Below are 16,345 nucleotides of genomic sequence, written 5' to 3' on the forward strand. Positions count from 1 at the left end.
TTCTGTGTTTTTCAAGAGCCTCCCACTTAGTAAGAGAAATAAAAAGACATAAATGGTACTGGAATCCTTTTCCCTCTCCCCCCACTTCTAGTCTAAACAGAGTGAAGTAAATATTAACATGGCAATAGTTAATAGCAGACAGTCCCTTGTCCTTATATAGTTCAATTATTATAGCCAATTTTCCTTTATCTTTGAATACTTTCTTAGTGGGTAAAACATTATTTCAAAACATTAGTCACGACTTTTTTCTCCCCAATTTTTCAAACCTTTCAGTTAAAGAGTAAAAAAATAAGCCAGCAGTAGTTTTATGTCAGAAGACGAAGCCCCTTTGGAAGAACTAACATCTTTTTTCAACCTGCCTTTCCTTATTAAATATTAATATACACAACTCAATAACCTTGACCTCCTTATGCAATGAAGAGATAGAAAAGCAGAATCAACAGCCTGGGTTGATGATTAACTAATGATTACAAAGAACTGGGATTTGAGAAAACTTCTCACTTTCACTTGTTAATAACTATAGTCAGAGTTACAGTTAAGGTCCTTTGGGGATGAAAATCCAAAGTGGAAAGAAAATGAATTCAAGGCACACTTGATTAAGGTGTTTCTAATGAATAGGGATACACACTCTCTCCTGTCACAAATAGAAGATTGTGGCCCAAGAAACCAGTATGTCAGCTGTTTTATACCAGTTTCATACCCACATTGATAATTAGGTTTCAGCTTTTCCTACAGCAAGACTTTATTGATTTCTTACAATATACCTAATAGCAGGGTTCACAGATATTCTTCTCATTTCAAATAGAGGAAGAATTCTGGCCTTTACATAAAACTATAAATTTATGCCTTCTTTCACTAGCAAGGCTATCACTGTACCTAATGGCTATAAATTTTTGGAATAAAATGCCAGATGTAACTTGACTTTTAAACAAGATTTCTGAGGAGATAGGTATAGTTTCATCTCCCAGGAGGTTCATTATTCACCACATGAAAGTGTGAAGTCCCCAAGACATTAAGAATGTCATTCAACTCATCAACCTTTTTTATACCCATTTCAGAAACACATTTCTTATATGGAGGAGTGAATTCCCTTGGATGTTTTTAATTTGTCATGCCCCAAAATGCCAATGGGGGGGCCTCCCCAGTGGTGCAGCGGTTGAGCGCGGGGTTGTGAAGCTGCCCGCAGCCTCTGCAGCACCCATTTGATCCCCAGCTGCTCCCCGGCCACCGGAGGAGGGTCCCACGGGTGTGCAGACCTCTCCTGCCACCCGCTGCTCCCCTCAGCAGTGTACTTTGGTCCTTCTGCCTGCTCTGCTCTCCGCTCTGGCTCTGGTGAATTCTCTCACCCTCCCGCGCTTCTGACTGTGCCCAGTGCTTGTATAAATAAATAAATAAATAAATAAATCTTTTTAAAAAATGCCAATGGGATGCTGGCCACTGTCAGTCAAATATTTTCAGACTGTCTATGCCTCTGACCAAAATCACTCCCAGCATCATAGATTTCAGGCTCCAGTATTGGCTGAACCTAAGATGAGAGTGAGGGACTATGTAGAGTCCAGCCTTGGAATAGAATGAAGTTGCCCCAAATAGGTCAGAGGTTTATGGAAAATACAAAGTGTTCAAATGGTATACTTTCCATGAAAGGGGAGGAAGGAACACAGACTGACAGAGGGCTCTTTCCTTCATTGCACTCCTAGTATCTGCCCCCAGGGCATGATTTATCCTACAACTTAAGGATATCATAAGTTATCGCCACTATGCCACATCCACTACCATCACCATCATGGGTACCATCACTGCCACCAAACTCAATGACATAATCATCACCACTCCACCGGTGCCATAACCACCACCACAATCATCATTTTGCCACCACCATGGCATCACCATCACTATTAATATTGATGGAGTCCTTTCTACAGCAAAATCTGGTATATATAGATTTCCATACATTATCTCAGTTAATTCCCATAAAACCCTTTGTCATAACTACTGTTAGCTTCATTTTGCACATGAAGATTGACTTCAAGATGTTGTTACTCCAACAAAATCAAGTATCTTGTATGTGGTCTGTCACAAGTGCCAATATCCACCTGTTCTGCCTCCCTCTACCTCTCTGCCCTTCCCCAAATGGAATACTTCTCTACCCTGCTAACTTATGGGTTACAACTCCTTAGAGAATTAAGAAAAAGTATAAAAGAGTGAGGAAGAAAGGAATAGAGGAAGGAAATAAAACCTTTTTTCTACCTTAAAGGTAAGATTTTAATGGCAAGTTTCCAGTTTGAGAGAGAGTTTAAGTTTACACTAAAATGTAACCAATTGAAACCTTTTTAATCCAGTATATATCTCTGAGTAGCTTTGTCTAGAATAAAAAAGGGGAAAGTACAAGCACTGAATGCATGAAAGGAGAAAGGGGAGACATAAAAAAAGAAGAAATTGAGTGCAGAGAGGAGAGGCTGGTGCCTCTGGTTGACAACTTCCCTTGCAGGCCCATGAACCAGGTCCTCTAATGTTACTTAGCAGGAGAGAGGTGATTTCCAGAGCTAATATGATTATTCAGAGATAGAACTCAAGAACAAATGTTATGCACAGGTAAAATAACGTTAGTATAGATTAAGTCAAATCTTAGGAAGCTTGTCAACTCATCTACCACCACTACTGATGAGAGCTGCAATGAGGTCTTCACATTGCTGTTTCCAGCCTCCACGCCTTCCCTTCTTATATCACACTTTGAGGGCCACCACTTTGGAACATGAAATTCCTGAACACTGTAAGTGCCTCTCTAGTCTTACCCCAGACTTTTCAGCCTCACTCCCCCAATACCACCTGACCCAAGTTGTATATCAGTACCTTCCTCCAAGCTCCACTCTTTCACAGGTCTTACACACAATCACAGCCCTTCAATTACTTGCTCACCCCAGCCTCAACCTTTCAAGTCTACACCTGTCCATCACTTTTACATTCTTTGTCTTAGTAAGACAACTCATGGATGGGATTCCATGAAGATTTTAGGAATGAATAAATGAAAGAATAAATGAAAGAAGATTTTAAAACTTAGAGTTACACAAGTCATATACAGCAGTGTTCTTAGAGGCTTTCAAAAATGTCTATTCATGATCTCCAAGAAGAAACATTTTATAGTGTGTATTAGTACAAGCATTCATATATACATAATGAAAACAAAAGTCTCAGGAAACTTATAATTAGTATGGGGAGGCATACTATTCCATTCCATTTCATCTCATACCTTTCTATTCCATTCCAGTCTATTCCTTTATTCTCTTAGCTTGAGTTTTCCAGGAAGCAGACCCTGAAACAAGGATTCCAATACAAGTAGTTTACTTTGGAGGTGATCCCAGAAACACCAGTAGATTGAGGAGGTGATACAAGAAAAGAAGGCAGTCAGGGAAAGTGTAGAAAGGGTACCTTCACCTCAGAGTCATCCCACCTACAGCCTGAGGGGTGGGGAAACCAGTGTCTTCAGAGTATTTATATACAAATGCAAATATACCAAATCAAATATACCAATGGTTGAGAGCAGTTGAGCAGGGGTGGGGGGGGACACTAATTTCCTGGTACATCTGACCAGGTAAAAGAACTTGATAAAAGCTGGTTTCAATGGCAAAAGAGAAGCTCTGATTTAAAAAAAAAAAAAAAAAAAAAAAGAGGTGGTGCTAGTAGTCGAAAAGGGGCTGGTGTGCCCAGAAGTGTTAAGAGGAGAGAATATGGGTGGGACACTAGCAGCATCTGCTACACATACTATTTTATGTTTTCAGACTATCTGGGTCACTATCCAAGAAACTGATTTCATGATCTACTCATGACTTGTGAACCAAAATTTGAAGAGCTTTGTTCTCCGAGCACATTTTCTAGAGTGGTCCTTATTGTGGTCCAGTTTACTCCTTAGTGGTCTGTGAAATGATTTTAGCTGGTACATGAACAAATATTTTTTAATGTTAATTCTTACTTTTTGATTAGTAGAATAGGTAGAACTAGCACTTCTATGTATGGATTTTCTTCCTGAATAAATACATTTAAGAAAAGAAAGTAAAATGGTTTAAAATGAAATATTAATACATGGCATTAGGAAAAAATGGTAAGGTGATGCTTGAATGAAGGGAACTCAAGATCCTTTCCCAAGGATGCCCCTCTCCTGCAGTCCTCTCTGCTTTGCTCTACATTTAGACTCTGCTTCTCCCTCTTGCAGAGATTCGGCTATGGAGGCTGGGTGCAGCTCCAACACCATTGCAAGGTAAGTTTCTCCCAAAACTAGGAACATATCTAGGACCCAGAGACATGCTGAGCCTCTGAGACTTTCCTACAGGCCTCCAAGGAGCTCAACTCTTCTGCCTGTTACCCTGTTACCAACTATGTGGTGGGCCGGACAACACTGCTGAGATTTCTCAAAATTAAAGGAAAAATGGGGGTAACTTTGAAGAGTAGTATTTAGAAAGATAAAATTGGAATTTGAGAAGCCATTAAGAAATCTTTATTTTTATCCTAGAAGCAATTTTAGCATTTATTGCTCTGCCTCAAGGAAGTGACCTGGCCCTCTTCACAGGTTATTACAGTATATTAAGGACAACCAAATAAATGAAGCAGTTTAGATTTGAGCACAGGCTGGAGATATTAAACACTGGAGACAAAGGGGAGAAGAAGGCACTGTTATTAAGGGCTGAGTTTGAAAGGGAGAAAAGCGAGAAGAGAAAGGCTTGGGGCAAAGCATTCTGCAAATAATGAGATGTGAGCATGAGCTGGTAGCCTGGACCTGAGGTCAGGTCTAACTTCATTTTCAGAAGCATCATATGCCCTCATGGAGTTTGGATGGAACCATTTTTAAATTCCAGCCATAACACAGATATGACTAAGGTGGGCCCTGGAGGACTACAGTCTGAGAAGATGCAGTTACAGTTTGAGGGGTAAGACAGTGCAGTGTGAGAAGGCTAGGACTGCATTTGTACCAGGTGCTAAGGGGCAAAGATTTGGGCATGGAATCAGAGAATCAGAGAGGACCTGCGGGAGGAAGCTGAGCTAAGGCATGGAGATGTTAAACATATGCGTACCCAGAGCTCAAGCACCCAACTATGTCTGGTACCAACATTTATCAAAGTGTGGTCCCTGTATCAGCAAGTTCAGCTTCACCTGGAAAAGCTGGGAAAATGCAAATTTTGGCACCTCACCCCACAACTACCAAATCAGGAACGTTGAGGGTTTTGACAAGCCTTACGGTGATTCTAGTTATCACACAAGTTTGATAACTGCTAGCTTCTATATTTTTTTTTAAAGATTTATTTATTTATTTATACAAGCACTGGGTACAGCCAGAAGCGTGGGAGGGTGAGAGAATTCACCAGAGCCAGAGCGGGGAACAGAGCAGGCAGACTGACGAAATACACTGCTGAGGGGATGAGGGGAGCAGCGGGCGGCAGGAGAGGTCTGTGCGCCATGTGGGACCCTCCTCCAGTGGCCGGGGAGCAACCGGGGATCGAACCGGCGCTGCAGAGGCTGCGGGCAGCTTCGCAACCCAGCGCTCAACCACTACGCCAATGGGGAGGCCCTAGCTTCTATATTTCTTCATTTACACACTGATTTTTAGTGACACTTGTTTATGCCAGGCCCAGCAGTATAAACACTGGGAATACACTGGTAAACAAAACAGACATATACTTGCCCTAATAATGTTCAAATTCTATGGGGAGACAAACAAACATCATCACTTTGAAGAATGAAATAAAAAACTGCGATGTTTTGGGAATGACTGGAAATGATTCTTTGGGGCTGGTTGCTGGAAACTAGCTAAGACTTGAAGGACTGGAAAGAAAAGCATGGAAGAGTGGGAACAGCAATTACAAGGCCACCAAGTGAGAAAGAACTGTGTTTAAGAAACTGAAAGAAAGGCAATGTGGCTAACATGTCCAGGTGCTCCTTTACTTATGATGGGGTTACCTCCTGATAAACACATTGTAAGTTGAAAATATCCTAAGGCCTCCCCAGTGGTGCAGCGGGTTGAGCGTAACACCGGTTCGATTCCCGGCTGGCCAGGGAGATACCCACATGGCGCAGCAGACCTCTCTTTCCTTGCCCACTTGTCCCCTCAGCTGTGTCTTCAGTCCATCTGCCTGCCTGTTCTTCTCCCCACTCTGTCTCTGGCTAATCCTCTCACCCTCCTGCACTCTGGCCTGTACCCCAGTTCTTGTATAAATAAATAGATCTAAAAAAATCCTCAGCCAAATATGAGTTCAATACATCTAACCTACCAAATATGAAGCTTAATCTATCCTACCTTAAACATGCTCAGAACACTTGTGTTAGGATACAGTACAGCAATTACCTTGAGTAAGAAATGCTAGAGACAGAGATGATTTTTTGTAGATTTGTAGATATGATGAGATGCAAAAACACAAAACACAACATCCACAGAACTCTGGCAACACAGTACACTTTAGAATATCAGTTGTTTACTCTTTTGATGGCGAAGCTCCCGGCCTCTGCCCAGCATCACAAGAGTGTGGTACCAAATATTGCTAGTCTGGGGGAAATATCAAAACTCAAAATTTGAAGTATGGTTTCTATTGAAGGTGCCTCACCTTCCCAATACTGTAAAGTCAATCCATCACAAGGACTGCCTGTAGTGAAAGGGGGAGATAGAAGGAAATGAAGCTAGTGGGGTAGGAAGGGCCCAGATCATAAGGGAACTGGGAAGACAAGATAAAGGGTGTTGACTTTGTTCAAGACACAATTCTTTGGATGGTCTTAATGGCTGAGGATACAGGAAGGCAAGACTATGGGGAGCAAAGAGGTAGGAAGGAGGTGGAGAGGTGGGCAGAAGTCTCATTAGAGAGGTCTTATAAGAGGGGTTTGAGCCTTTGCGCTTGATCCTAAAGGCATTGGGGGATCATTAAAGAGTTTAAACATCTGAATCTCTGGGATGGCTGGTTCTCACCTTAATCAAAGAGTGCCCAGTAAGTGCCAATTTAAACCCGGTGCTCCCCTGCTCCCATTAAAGTGCTAGGGAGCTGGTGATCTAAGCTGGTCTCTAGTCTCCTCAAGGGATAGAGCAATATGAGGGAAGGTAATCACCTTACAAGGCTACACAGAAGCCCCAAAAGCAGGGATGGAAGCCTGTGAATTTCCATGTCCCAGGATGCAGTTTATAGTTCGATCCTGAACTTGAATGACCTTCATTTCACTTAGTTTTCATGTCAAGAGACCTAATAAATTTAACAGTAAACAAATCTCCAAAAAAGAAAATATTTCCAGTCATAATTACCAACCTACATATTTTCAGCAAAATTGTATACAATGGTAGTTTAATAGAAGAAAACAGTGACACTCTCCTTCTGTCACCCTAAAAACCAAACAAAGCAAAGCAAAACAAAACAGAATAAAATCTGTATTTTTCATAATTATAGTGGTCAGAGGTTCTAGTCCCTGGAGAACAAATGCAAATTTTTAAAACATGCAAATTAGGCATAGAGCAAGGAGAAATCTGGTATTTGGTGGTTGAAATTTCTCTTTATTCTCCTACTTTCCTTTGATGAACAAATATTTTCTGTCCTCCATGACTGATTTACCTCAGAGATTCCTGTTTTCCAAAAGATATTTCCAAAACATTTCTCTGGTCTACCCTACTTGTTTCTCTTCTTTCCCTTTGGTTTTTTAAAACCTCTGAATAAATAGAAGGTTTTTTGCCATGGAAAATCCTTGTTCAGAACTGGAAAGTATCATTTAAAAAATAATAATTTTTTTAAATTAAATTTTAAAGCATTTGCACTTTGATTAAACATTTATAAGAGTATAGGTAACAAACCAGCTTGTATGGCCTCCTCCCCAGAGCTGCATGGGGTAGAGGTGGAACTGAGTATTGATGGCAAGAACACCTGAGAGTGTTTCATAGGTTACCCAGGAAGGTAAACATGGGGTCTATTTCAAATCTGTAGGTCAGAAGCATCTGAAATATCTACTGACTATTTTTCAGTCACTTGAGAACACGCACATCATTTTCATCACACTTAGCATTTGCATACACACAATCCTGTGTGATCTCCAATCACTGGGTTCCTGCTCTCAAAATTACTTCCCTCTCATTGGGGAAATACAAATAATGATCATTTTTTGCTAACTGAACAGCAGAGACAACATATATTAAGGAAGAGCAGGTGAGGTGGAAAGTCCCAAAGCAAGGAGCAATTTTCTTGAAGGTAAGAATCATGAAAATTAGGTGTTTATAGCAGCACTATTTATAATAGCTAAGCTTTGGAAACAACCCAAATGCCCAAAAAAAGATGAATAGATCAAGAAGATGTGGTACATATACACCATGGAATATTACTCAGCAATCAAAAAAGATAAACACATGCAATTTGCAGCAACATGGATGGCGCTGGAAGGGATCATGCTCAGCAAAATAAGCTAGAACGTAAAAGAAAAATACCGGATGGTCTCACTCATAGCAGCAATCTAGAAAACCTAAATAAGGGACCAGGAAAAAGAATAACTATAAGAAAAAAAATCAAAATCAACAAACTATAAACCAAAGACACACTATGGAGGGGACGGGGAAAGGAGGAGTTGGGGTCAAAATAAGGGGGGTGCAATTGTATGGGGAATATAAAAATTTAAAAAATTAAAATAAAATAAAATAAAATAAATCTTGGAACTTAGGGCTAGTGGTCATTTAGTCTGGTGCCCAATAGTGAGTCATAATATCAGTACAGTGAGTTAGGACAACTTCAACAATAAAATAGAAAAGCCCATAAGGCACATGTCTATAGCAGTGTATATTGTTTCACAAAACTTTTCTCAGTTTGTAAGATACATATGAATGTACTGGGTCACAGGAAAAATGTTTCTTTTTATTGAAATAACATTGGTTTATAACATTATATGGTTTTATAAATCCACATCTGTATATGCTATAGTGCGCTCACCAACAAAAGTCCAGCTTTCATTTATCACCATATGAATCAGCCATGTTACCCGAATTACCTACCCTTTTCCACCTTTAGAAAATATATTTCTCAATGTGGAATCACAGCCCAGATATATTGAAAGTCATCTCATCCAGTGCTCTCATTTCATGTTTTTATTTTTAATGTTAATTTTTTACTACTTAAGCAACATTTGAATAAATTCTCCTTTTAAATTGTAAGCAATTGAAGATAAAGCGCCAGTTCCTTTTTATCAGCAACCCCATTTCAAAAGTAATTTTTATTCCCAGTTTGGTGGATTTCTAAGACCTCTTCCTATTATTTCACTTATTTATACATGCACCCATAGAAACACATAGTGTTATTTAACATGTTTACATAAATTTGTCAACTAAGTCAATCACATTACAAACAGAAAATAAATGACACACTTAAGTTGGACAACATTTAGAAGAGTTAATAAAGAGTCCATCTATAAAGCTATGGGCATGTTGTAGGGTAAATGGAAGTGATCAGGTTTTTTTCTGTCCTCTCACCATTGGCATTAATGATTGAAACCTATGGTCTTACACACGTGCCTGATGGCAGCACCTGGAACATGGTGTGGGCAGTGTGGGTGGGCGCACCTGTGCTGGGAGACTGAGCATATAAGGGCAGCAGCAGAGAACAAAGGCGCATGATGACAGAGGACCGTGGGGCAAGTAGAGTAGAGACCAGCAGAGAGACCATGAGAGCACTCCAGAGAGCCCAGAAAGAGTAAAGATTCTCCTGGGGCTAGGAGGCCAGCCAGGTTCCTGGCCCCCGGGCCTCTCTGCCTGCCCTGTACCTGGTTGCCTCACTACAAATGGTGTAGAAAGATCGTCAAAAGCCAGAAAAGGGTACCAAGGGCTCCAGAACTCCTCCTTTAGCTGTCTGCCTGGATCATAGAAAACCTGCTCTGTCACGGCACTACACATGTGATGAAGCTGCAGCAGTAGGAGGGGTTAGTTAGATTATGCAGGGTCTTAATAAGCCTTACTGGTTAAGGAGTTTGGATTGTACCTTTAAGGCAATGAAGATCCACTAAGAGTTTTAAGTGCACCGGTAGCAATATCTGACACAGGGCCTTAAAAATTTACTCTAGCTGATTGGAGACGACTGGGTTTATAGGAGAGTAACAACAAAGTGAAATACTGAGTTTGAAAATGCAGTACCAGGTATTTAAAATAGCAGTCATATTTAAATTTATTTGGTGACAGCATTAGAAGTGAAAGTTAAGAATCGGAAGTGTCAATAGGTTAAGTTAGGACTCCAAGAATCAGATTCTGAGATGGAGATTGGCATGCAGAAGGTTTTTCAGGAAGTGTTCTTAGAATGACTACTTCCTTCAAGTGGAAAGAAGAAAAGGAAGTGGGACAGAACAGAGGGTAATGTTGAGCTTTGATGTCTCAGTGGAGGCTACAGGTATCCCTACAGGAGTTCTACAGCTAACCTTCAGAGTTGCCCCTAGTTGGGGAAGGACGGTAAAGAAGAGAGGGGCCTTTCTGTCGCCTTATCAGTAAGTCATTAGAAGTGAGCTGCCCTAGAAATGAAGCAGGACCTTGAGGAAGGTGACACTCTTCAGCCAAGGCAGTCCCCATAGGGGCTGACAGCCAAGGGCTGTCTGTGGCAGCAGTCCCAGAAACTAGGAGAATATGTCCTTTATTCCTGAAGGGGGATCTGGGTGGCACGTCACACCATCCTGCAAAGGGATGATGTGACTTAGACATGACTTACAGTAAGGTCTCAATTTATAACTAGACTCTTAAGGTGCTAGGAGGATTAGTGGTTTACACATAGGATCCAAGTCTCCTGACCCCATCAGTACCAGGATTACTCTGATATGGCAACATGCTGCTCTGGCTTTAGAAAATACTACAGTAGTATTTGAAATGGGCTATCTGTGTAGTGATGGTTACTTGAAGAAATCTTTATTTAAATTTTTTCTTTTCAGAGTTCAGAAAAAAATGTTTCTGGATTGAGTAAATAAGAGCAGTTAGCTCTAATTACTTGGCTCTTGGTTTAGTTTAAGATCTTGGTTGATAATGAGGTCAACAGTAAAAACAGAACTTAAGAGACCCTCCAAGTCCTTGCCCAGCAGCAAGTGCTGACCCCCGAAGCATATTTATAGCCCTGCGGGGATACTGATTCCCAAATGTAAAGCAAGAAGGATTAGGAATTGATTCTTTACAGAGGTTGTCAGGTCCCAAAATTCGAGCTGAATAAAACCAAGAGAATTAGGAAGCTATTACAGGAGCACAGCTGCTTGGTGGCTCAGAGAGTTCCACTGAGAGTTGCTGTCACTCATCTTCCTTACCATGGTTCCAGCTTGCAGAGAGGAAAGTTTACTGAGTCTAATTCTCCCACCACCCCAAGATTAGACACTTTAGGAAATTACAGTAATTAACCTTTGTCTAACAAGATAAATACCAATTACCAAATACCAGACTGGTGGGTTAGAAAATGTCTTTGTAAACCTGGGTTCTTATCCTAGCTTGATACCCACTAAGCTTTACACCATCATACCACATGGGCTCATTGGTAAAGGCAAGAATTGAACTAAATGATCCACAATAATTAAACATGCTCTGTTTTGTCTGGAAGGGAAGCTTATTCATGCCCCTACCAGAGAAACCCAGTTTCCACCTTTGTTGTTGATAATCATAGATTGAGCATGCTCTCTGACCTGATGCTCGGTTCTTTACAAGCATTCTATTATTGAATCTTCTATATCATGCAGTGTTCATAGCTGCAAACAATAGAGTCCACTCTACTTAGTTTAATTAGAACAGCAGCTCACAGACTTCTCAAAAGGTCCCGAGGTCATGCTCAGAGGCTGTGCCAACGTGCACAATACCAGCCATAGCTGGAGAGGCAGCTTTTAGTAAAGAGACAGTGCTGCTGCTCCTGGACACAGCAGGAAGCTCAGACATAGCTACTGAGATTGGAGTCCAAAGCATTGCCAGCTCTTCTACAGCCATGTCTGACACCTCCAACAACATACTTGCCAAAAGGTGGGTACTGTATAGTTCCTGCTTCCTCATGATGCTTGCTTCCAAATCAAAGTTACACATGGGGTCTCTAATTGTCAAAACCTGGAGTGCATACCAGTACCCTTGCTACAAGCTTCCCAAGTTCTCTTGGGAAAGTGAATTCTGGATTCTCCCTCAGGAAGATTAATCATAACATGAAAATTTTTTCACATATAGAAAGTGTTCCTAGGATGCTGGGTGGCCACAGGCATGACCAATGATTCACATTTACAGATAGGAAAAATGAGGCTTAAATTTAGAAGGTCCATATAATTTAGCCAGTTATACTGCTAGAAATTCAATGAAACCCAGGTGTATCAAAATGCTAAGACTGTTCTTCAGCACTCTGTTATGCTGGTTATTTTATGGTGATTGAGCATCCCTATTAGCAAGCAAAAAAAAAAATAAACCTCTCACTTGCCAAACAAAAGTTTGCTTCCTGATTGTTTTCCTCTTTCATCATCATCCCTTTCTACTCCTTTCTTTGTCTGGCTGGTATCATCAGGATTTTTGGTTGCAAGCAAAAGCGCCAACAACTGTTTAAGCAGGTAAAGAATTTGTTGAAAATATTTTAAACCCTAAAGAATGACAAAATGCCTAGGAAATCACACTCATAAAATATGCAGGACTGAAGGGAAGTCAGGCAATTGAAATGAAAGCAAAGACCACATCATAGGAACAGCCTGGCTAGCAAGCACTTGCCTCCCAGCTGGACACTGGACACTGCCACCAACACCACTGCCAGTGGACACAGCACATGGTCACTGCTGGAATCACTGGCAGAATAAATTCAACTGTTGCTGTTTTTGCGTCACTTCCTCTTGACTCACTACCAAGCACTGACTGGCCAAATGAAGGGCAAGAAGAACAAGTATTAGGAGGATTCCACCACTCAGAGGTTAAGGCTTTTTTGTTAGCACATGCCCAGATGGGTATCACATAGAGCCCAAAGGCAATCTTGAGGTCCTGAACCACCCCCAGATAGTATATACTCTCAAAGCAGAGAGGCTTTAGGAAACAACCTCATCCTTAGTTAACCAGACATCAATTATAACTAGTACTAACATATGTCATGGGTTATCTCGTTTTATGTTCCTAAGACCTCTGTAAGTCATATTATTATTCTTACTTCAAAGATGTTCAAAATGATAGATTGGGAAACTGAACCTGACAAGGCTGATTTCCTGGGCCTCTCTCAGAACATTTTCCTTTTCTCTAAGAATCACTAACTTGGGGCCTCCCTGACGGCACAAGGGGTTAAGCACAGCACTACGAAGCTATCCACAGCCTCTGCAGCATGAGTTCGATCCCCAGCCAGTCAGGGAGAAACCCACATGGCAAGGCAGACCTCTCCTGTCTCGCCCGCTGCTCCCCTCAGCAGTGTATTTTAGTCAGTCTGCCTGTTCTGTTCCCCTCTCTCTCTGGTGAATTCTCTCCCCCCTGCACCTCTGGTCTGTACCCCGGCTCTTGTATGCATAAATAAATAAATCTTTAAAAAAAATCACTAACTTGGGTGCTCAATAGCGACCCCTGCCTTATTTTGTACAAACATTTAATTTGGCCCCCCTGCACTGATAATATCCACAGAGGTACACAGGGAGACATGACGCCTGGTATGAGCCAGCAGCTCAGAACCAAATTTCATACATGCCATAGACTATTTTACTTCATTGCCTGCCTCGTACTGCAGGTTTGACATTAGTGGGCTTTGCTCTGTTTCACAAATCATTTACTCTCACTCTCTACCTGTTGCTTCTCTGTAAAATAAGAGGACTGGACTAGATGCTCTACCTCAAGCTTGTAATTCTGAAATAACATCGATCTAGAGTTTTTAATACTCTAAGTTTTGTAGCCAGCAGTTCAAATTAGCAAGACGACCAGCCATCCTCAGTAATGTGGCCTCATCAGCTATGACCAGGACATAGTTCTATCCATGTCCAGCCACTAACACCCACAGAGCATACTCTTTTAAGTCCAGGCCAGTATTAAGGCAAGAGGATGAAAGCTAGGTCAGATAGGTGAGCAGATTTTTATTTCTGTGAGGTTTGAGTAAAAAACCATAAAGACGTTAGGCGAGAAACGGCTTCCAAAGCAAGCTGAAGTCTCATTTTGCTGATGTGAGTTTTCTGCCACAGGGAGAAGCAAAGATGCTGAAAGATGGAAAGGTTTTCAGAGTTGTACAAGAGAACTGCTGGGATCCAGAAGTCCGCCTTAGAGAAATGGACCAAACAGGTACTTAGGATGAGAAATTCTACCAATGTTTGCATGCGATATAAAAGTAACGCTTGCCCCTAAAGTTTGTTAACCACTTTACATGATTTTATGTGATGGGAATTTCTCTTTTATTAAATTTGTTCATTTTTAAAATTGAGGTAACATTAGGATCCTCCCCATCAGGTATCACCTCCATAGTGCACCCACCACCAAATCACCCATATGGAGTGGGAATTTCTGATTACCTTTTTTCCCAAGGCCAGGATGTTCCAACTTCACCAAGAAAGGGCTGGAATCTTCCACTACAAAGCATTTGGATTACTTTTTAAAAATTAGATATAAAATCTGTTTTAAGTTGAAACGTTATAATATTTTATTATTGAGAAGTTTTTATGTTCAAATATATTTACTTATTATAGTCAATTAAAACAGTAAAAAATAGAAGTCACAGATTAAGAATGCCAAAATTATTTGTTTAGTCAGATTTTTTTTAAGATTTATTTGATTTATTTATGCATACAAGAGCTGGGATGTAGGCCAGAGATGCTTGGGGGGGGGGGGGGTTGGACAGGACGGGCAGCGAGGATTCACCAGAGACAGAGTAGGAAACAGAACAGGCACGCTGACTGAAATTCACTGCTGAGGGGAGCTGTACCATGTGGGTAGCTCCCTGGCTGGGGATCAAACTCATGCTGCAGTGGCTACGAATTGCTTCATAGTTCTAAGACTTAACCCCTTGCGCTACCAGAGAGGTCCTGTTTAGTTAGATTTAGAATTCAATTTCTTTCATAGTTTCTCTCCATGCACAGTACCCAGAACATCCACAGGACACATAAGTGGTGGAAAGGAGGGCAGCTTAAGAGAATGTTAATCATGTAATCTCAAGATACACCACAATGAAACTAATCCAGACATTTGAAATAAGAGAATTGGGAAGTTTTTGTTTCAAAGCTGAATTGCTAGAAATTTCTAAGAACAACTTGTGTTCCTTATTTTGTGCTTAAAAATCAAATCCCAGGCCTCCCCGGTGGCGCAGGGGTTGAGCGCTGGGTTGCGAAGCTGCCCGCAGCCTCTGCAACGCCGGTTCAATCCCCAGCTGCTCCCCGGCCACCAGAGGAGGGTCCCACATGGCGCGCAGACCTCTCCTGCCGCCCGCTGCTCCCCTCAGCAGTGTACTTCGGTCCTTCTGCCTGCTCTGCTCCCCGCTCTGGCTCTGGTGAATTCTCTCACCCTCCCACCCTTCTGACTGTGCCCAGTGCTTGTATAAATAAATAAATAAATCTTTAAAAAAAATCAAATTCCGACAATTTAAAAGAATTTGAAAGACTATCTAAAATATAGCATGATAGCTATGTTGTGCTTTGATGTATTACCATCTGGCTGATAGCCCCCAAGGCGTGACACCCAGCCTCCAGGTCCATAGCTGTGATAGGGAACTCGGCGCTAGCACACTGTCAGTCTAAATTTTGGCGTCACTGGTCTAGATTTAAACCAGAAAACAAACATTTCATGCACACAAATAAAAGAGCAGCTTAGACTCACCAGCTTCCTAACCAAAGAAAAATGTGTAAGAAATGCAAATATATACAGAGAGATGTCAGGATAGGTTTTATCCAAGGGCTGCACAAAATGAGTTAACCTATCAGTCCAAAATGAAGAAGTGGTCTCTAGCATGTTAGAACTTGGTGTAGGATACTTTTGGCCAAATATTGCCTTGTAGATTTTTTTTCCATAATTAAAAGTATATTTAAATGGCTTTCACACTGAATTTTGCAGCAAGCCTAACGCATACACTGTAGTTCATTTCACAGAACATAATGTATATGGCCCTATTCTAGAAATTCGCAGGGATGGGACGAGAGCTGGAGAGAGGGTGAACTTCCCATACATAAAGAAAAGAGCAAGGTTTTGCTTTTAACTGTGAAGCCCAAACAAGACACATCCTCTCAAGGAAATACTCAGTGGAAATACTCACATAACTGGTATCAGAGGCATTGCTCATGACTGAAGTTGTGTTGCAGTGTGTCTTCCTGGGTTTTGTTGTGTGTTTCATTCCATAGCTATCCTTGAGAGAATAGTTATCACTTACCCTCACTGACAAATTCCTTAATGCACTGTTCTCAGCACCTAATATGTAATAATTCACTTAAT

The 16,345-nt window shown here is 41.2% G+C and overlaps 1 protein-coding gene across 1 annotated transcript in view; it reads left to right on the plus strand.

Moving 5' to 3' along the window:
* Positions 1-16,345, plus strand: part of ACMSD (aminocarboxymuconate semialdehyde decarboxylase) — a gene marked incomplete at its 3' end in the record, with an annotated part of 77,613 nt that overhangs the window by 3,481 nt on the left and 57,787 nt on the right. The window contains exons 2-3 of the mRNA XM_084245713.1: positions 4,208-4,252; positions 14,116-14,212. Of these exons, the coding sequence (XP_084101839.1) occupies positions 4,208-4,252; positions 14,116-14,212 (142 nt within the window). The remainder of the gene's footprint in view (positions 1-4,207; positions 4,253-14,115; positions 14,213-16,345) is intronic.

This window comes from Talpa europaea (genome assembly GCF_964194135.1).
Source record: "Talpa europaea genome assembly, chromosome: 1".
Taxonomy (NCBI): Eukaryota; Metazoa; Chordata; class Mammalia; order Eulipotyphla; family Talpidae; genus Talpa; species Talpa europaea.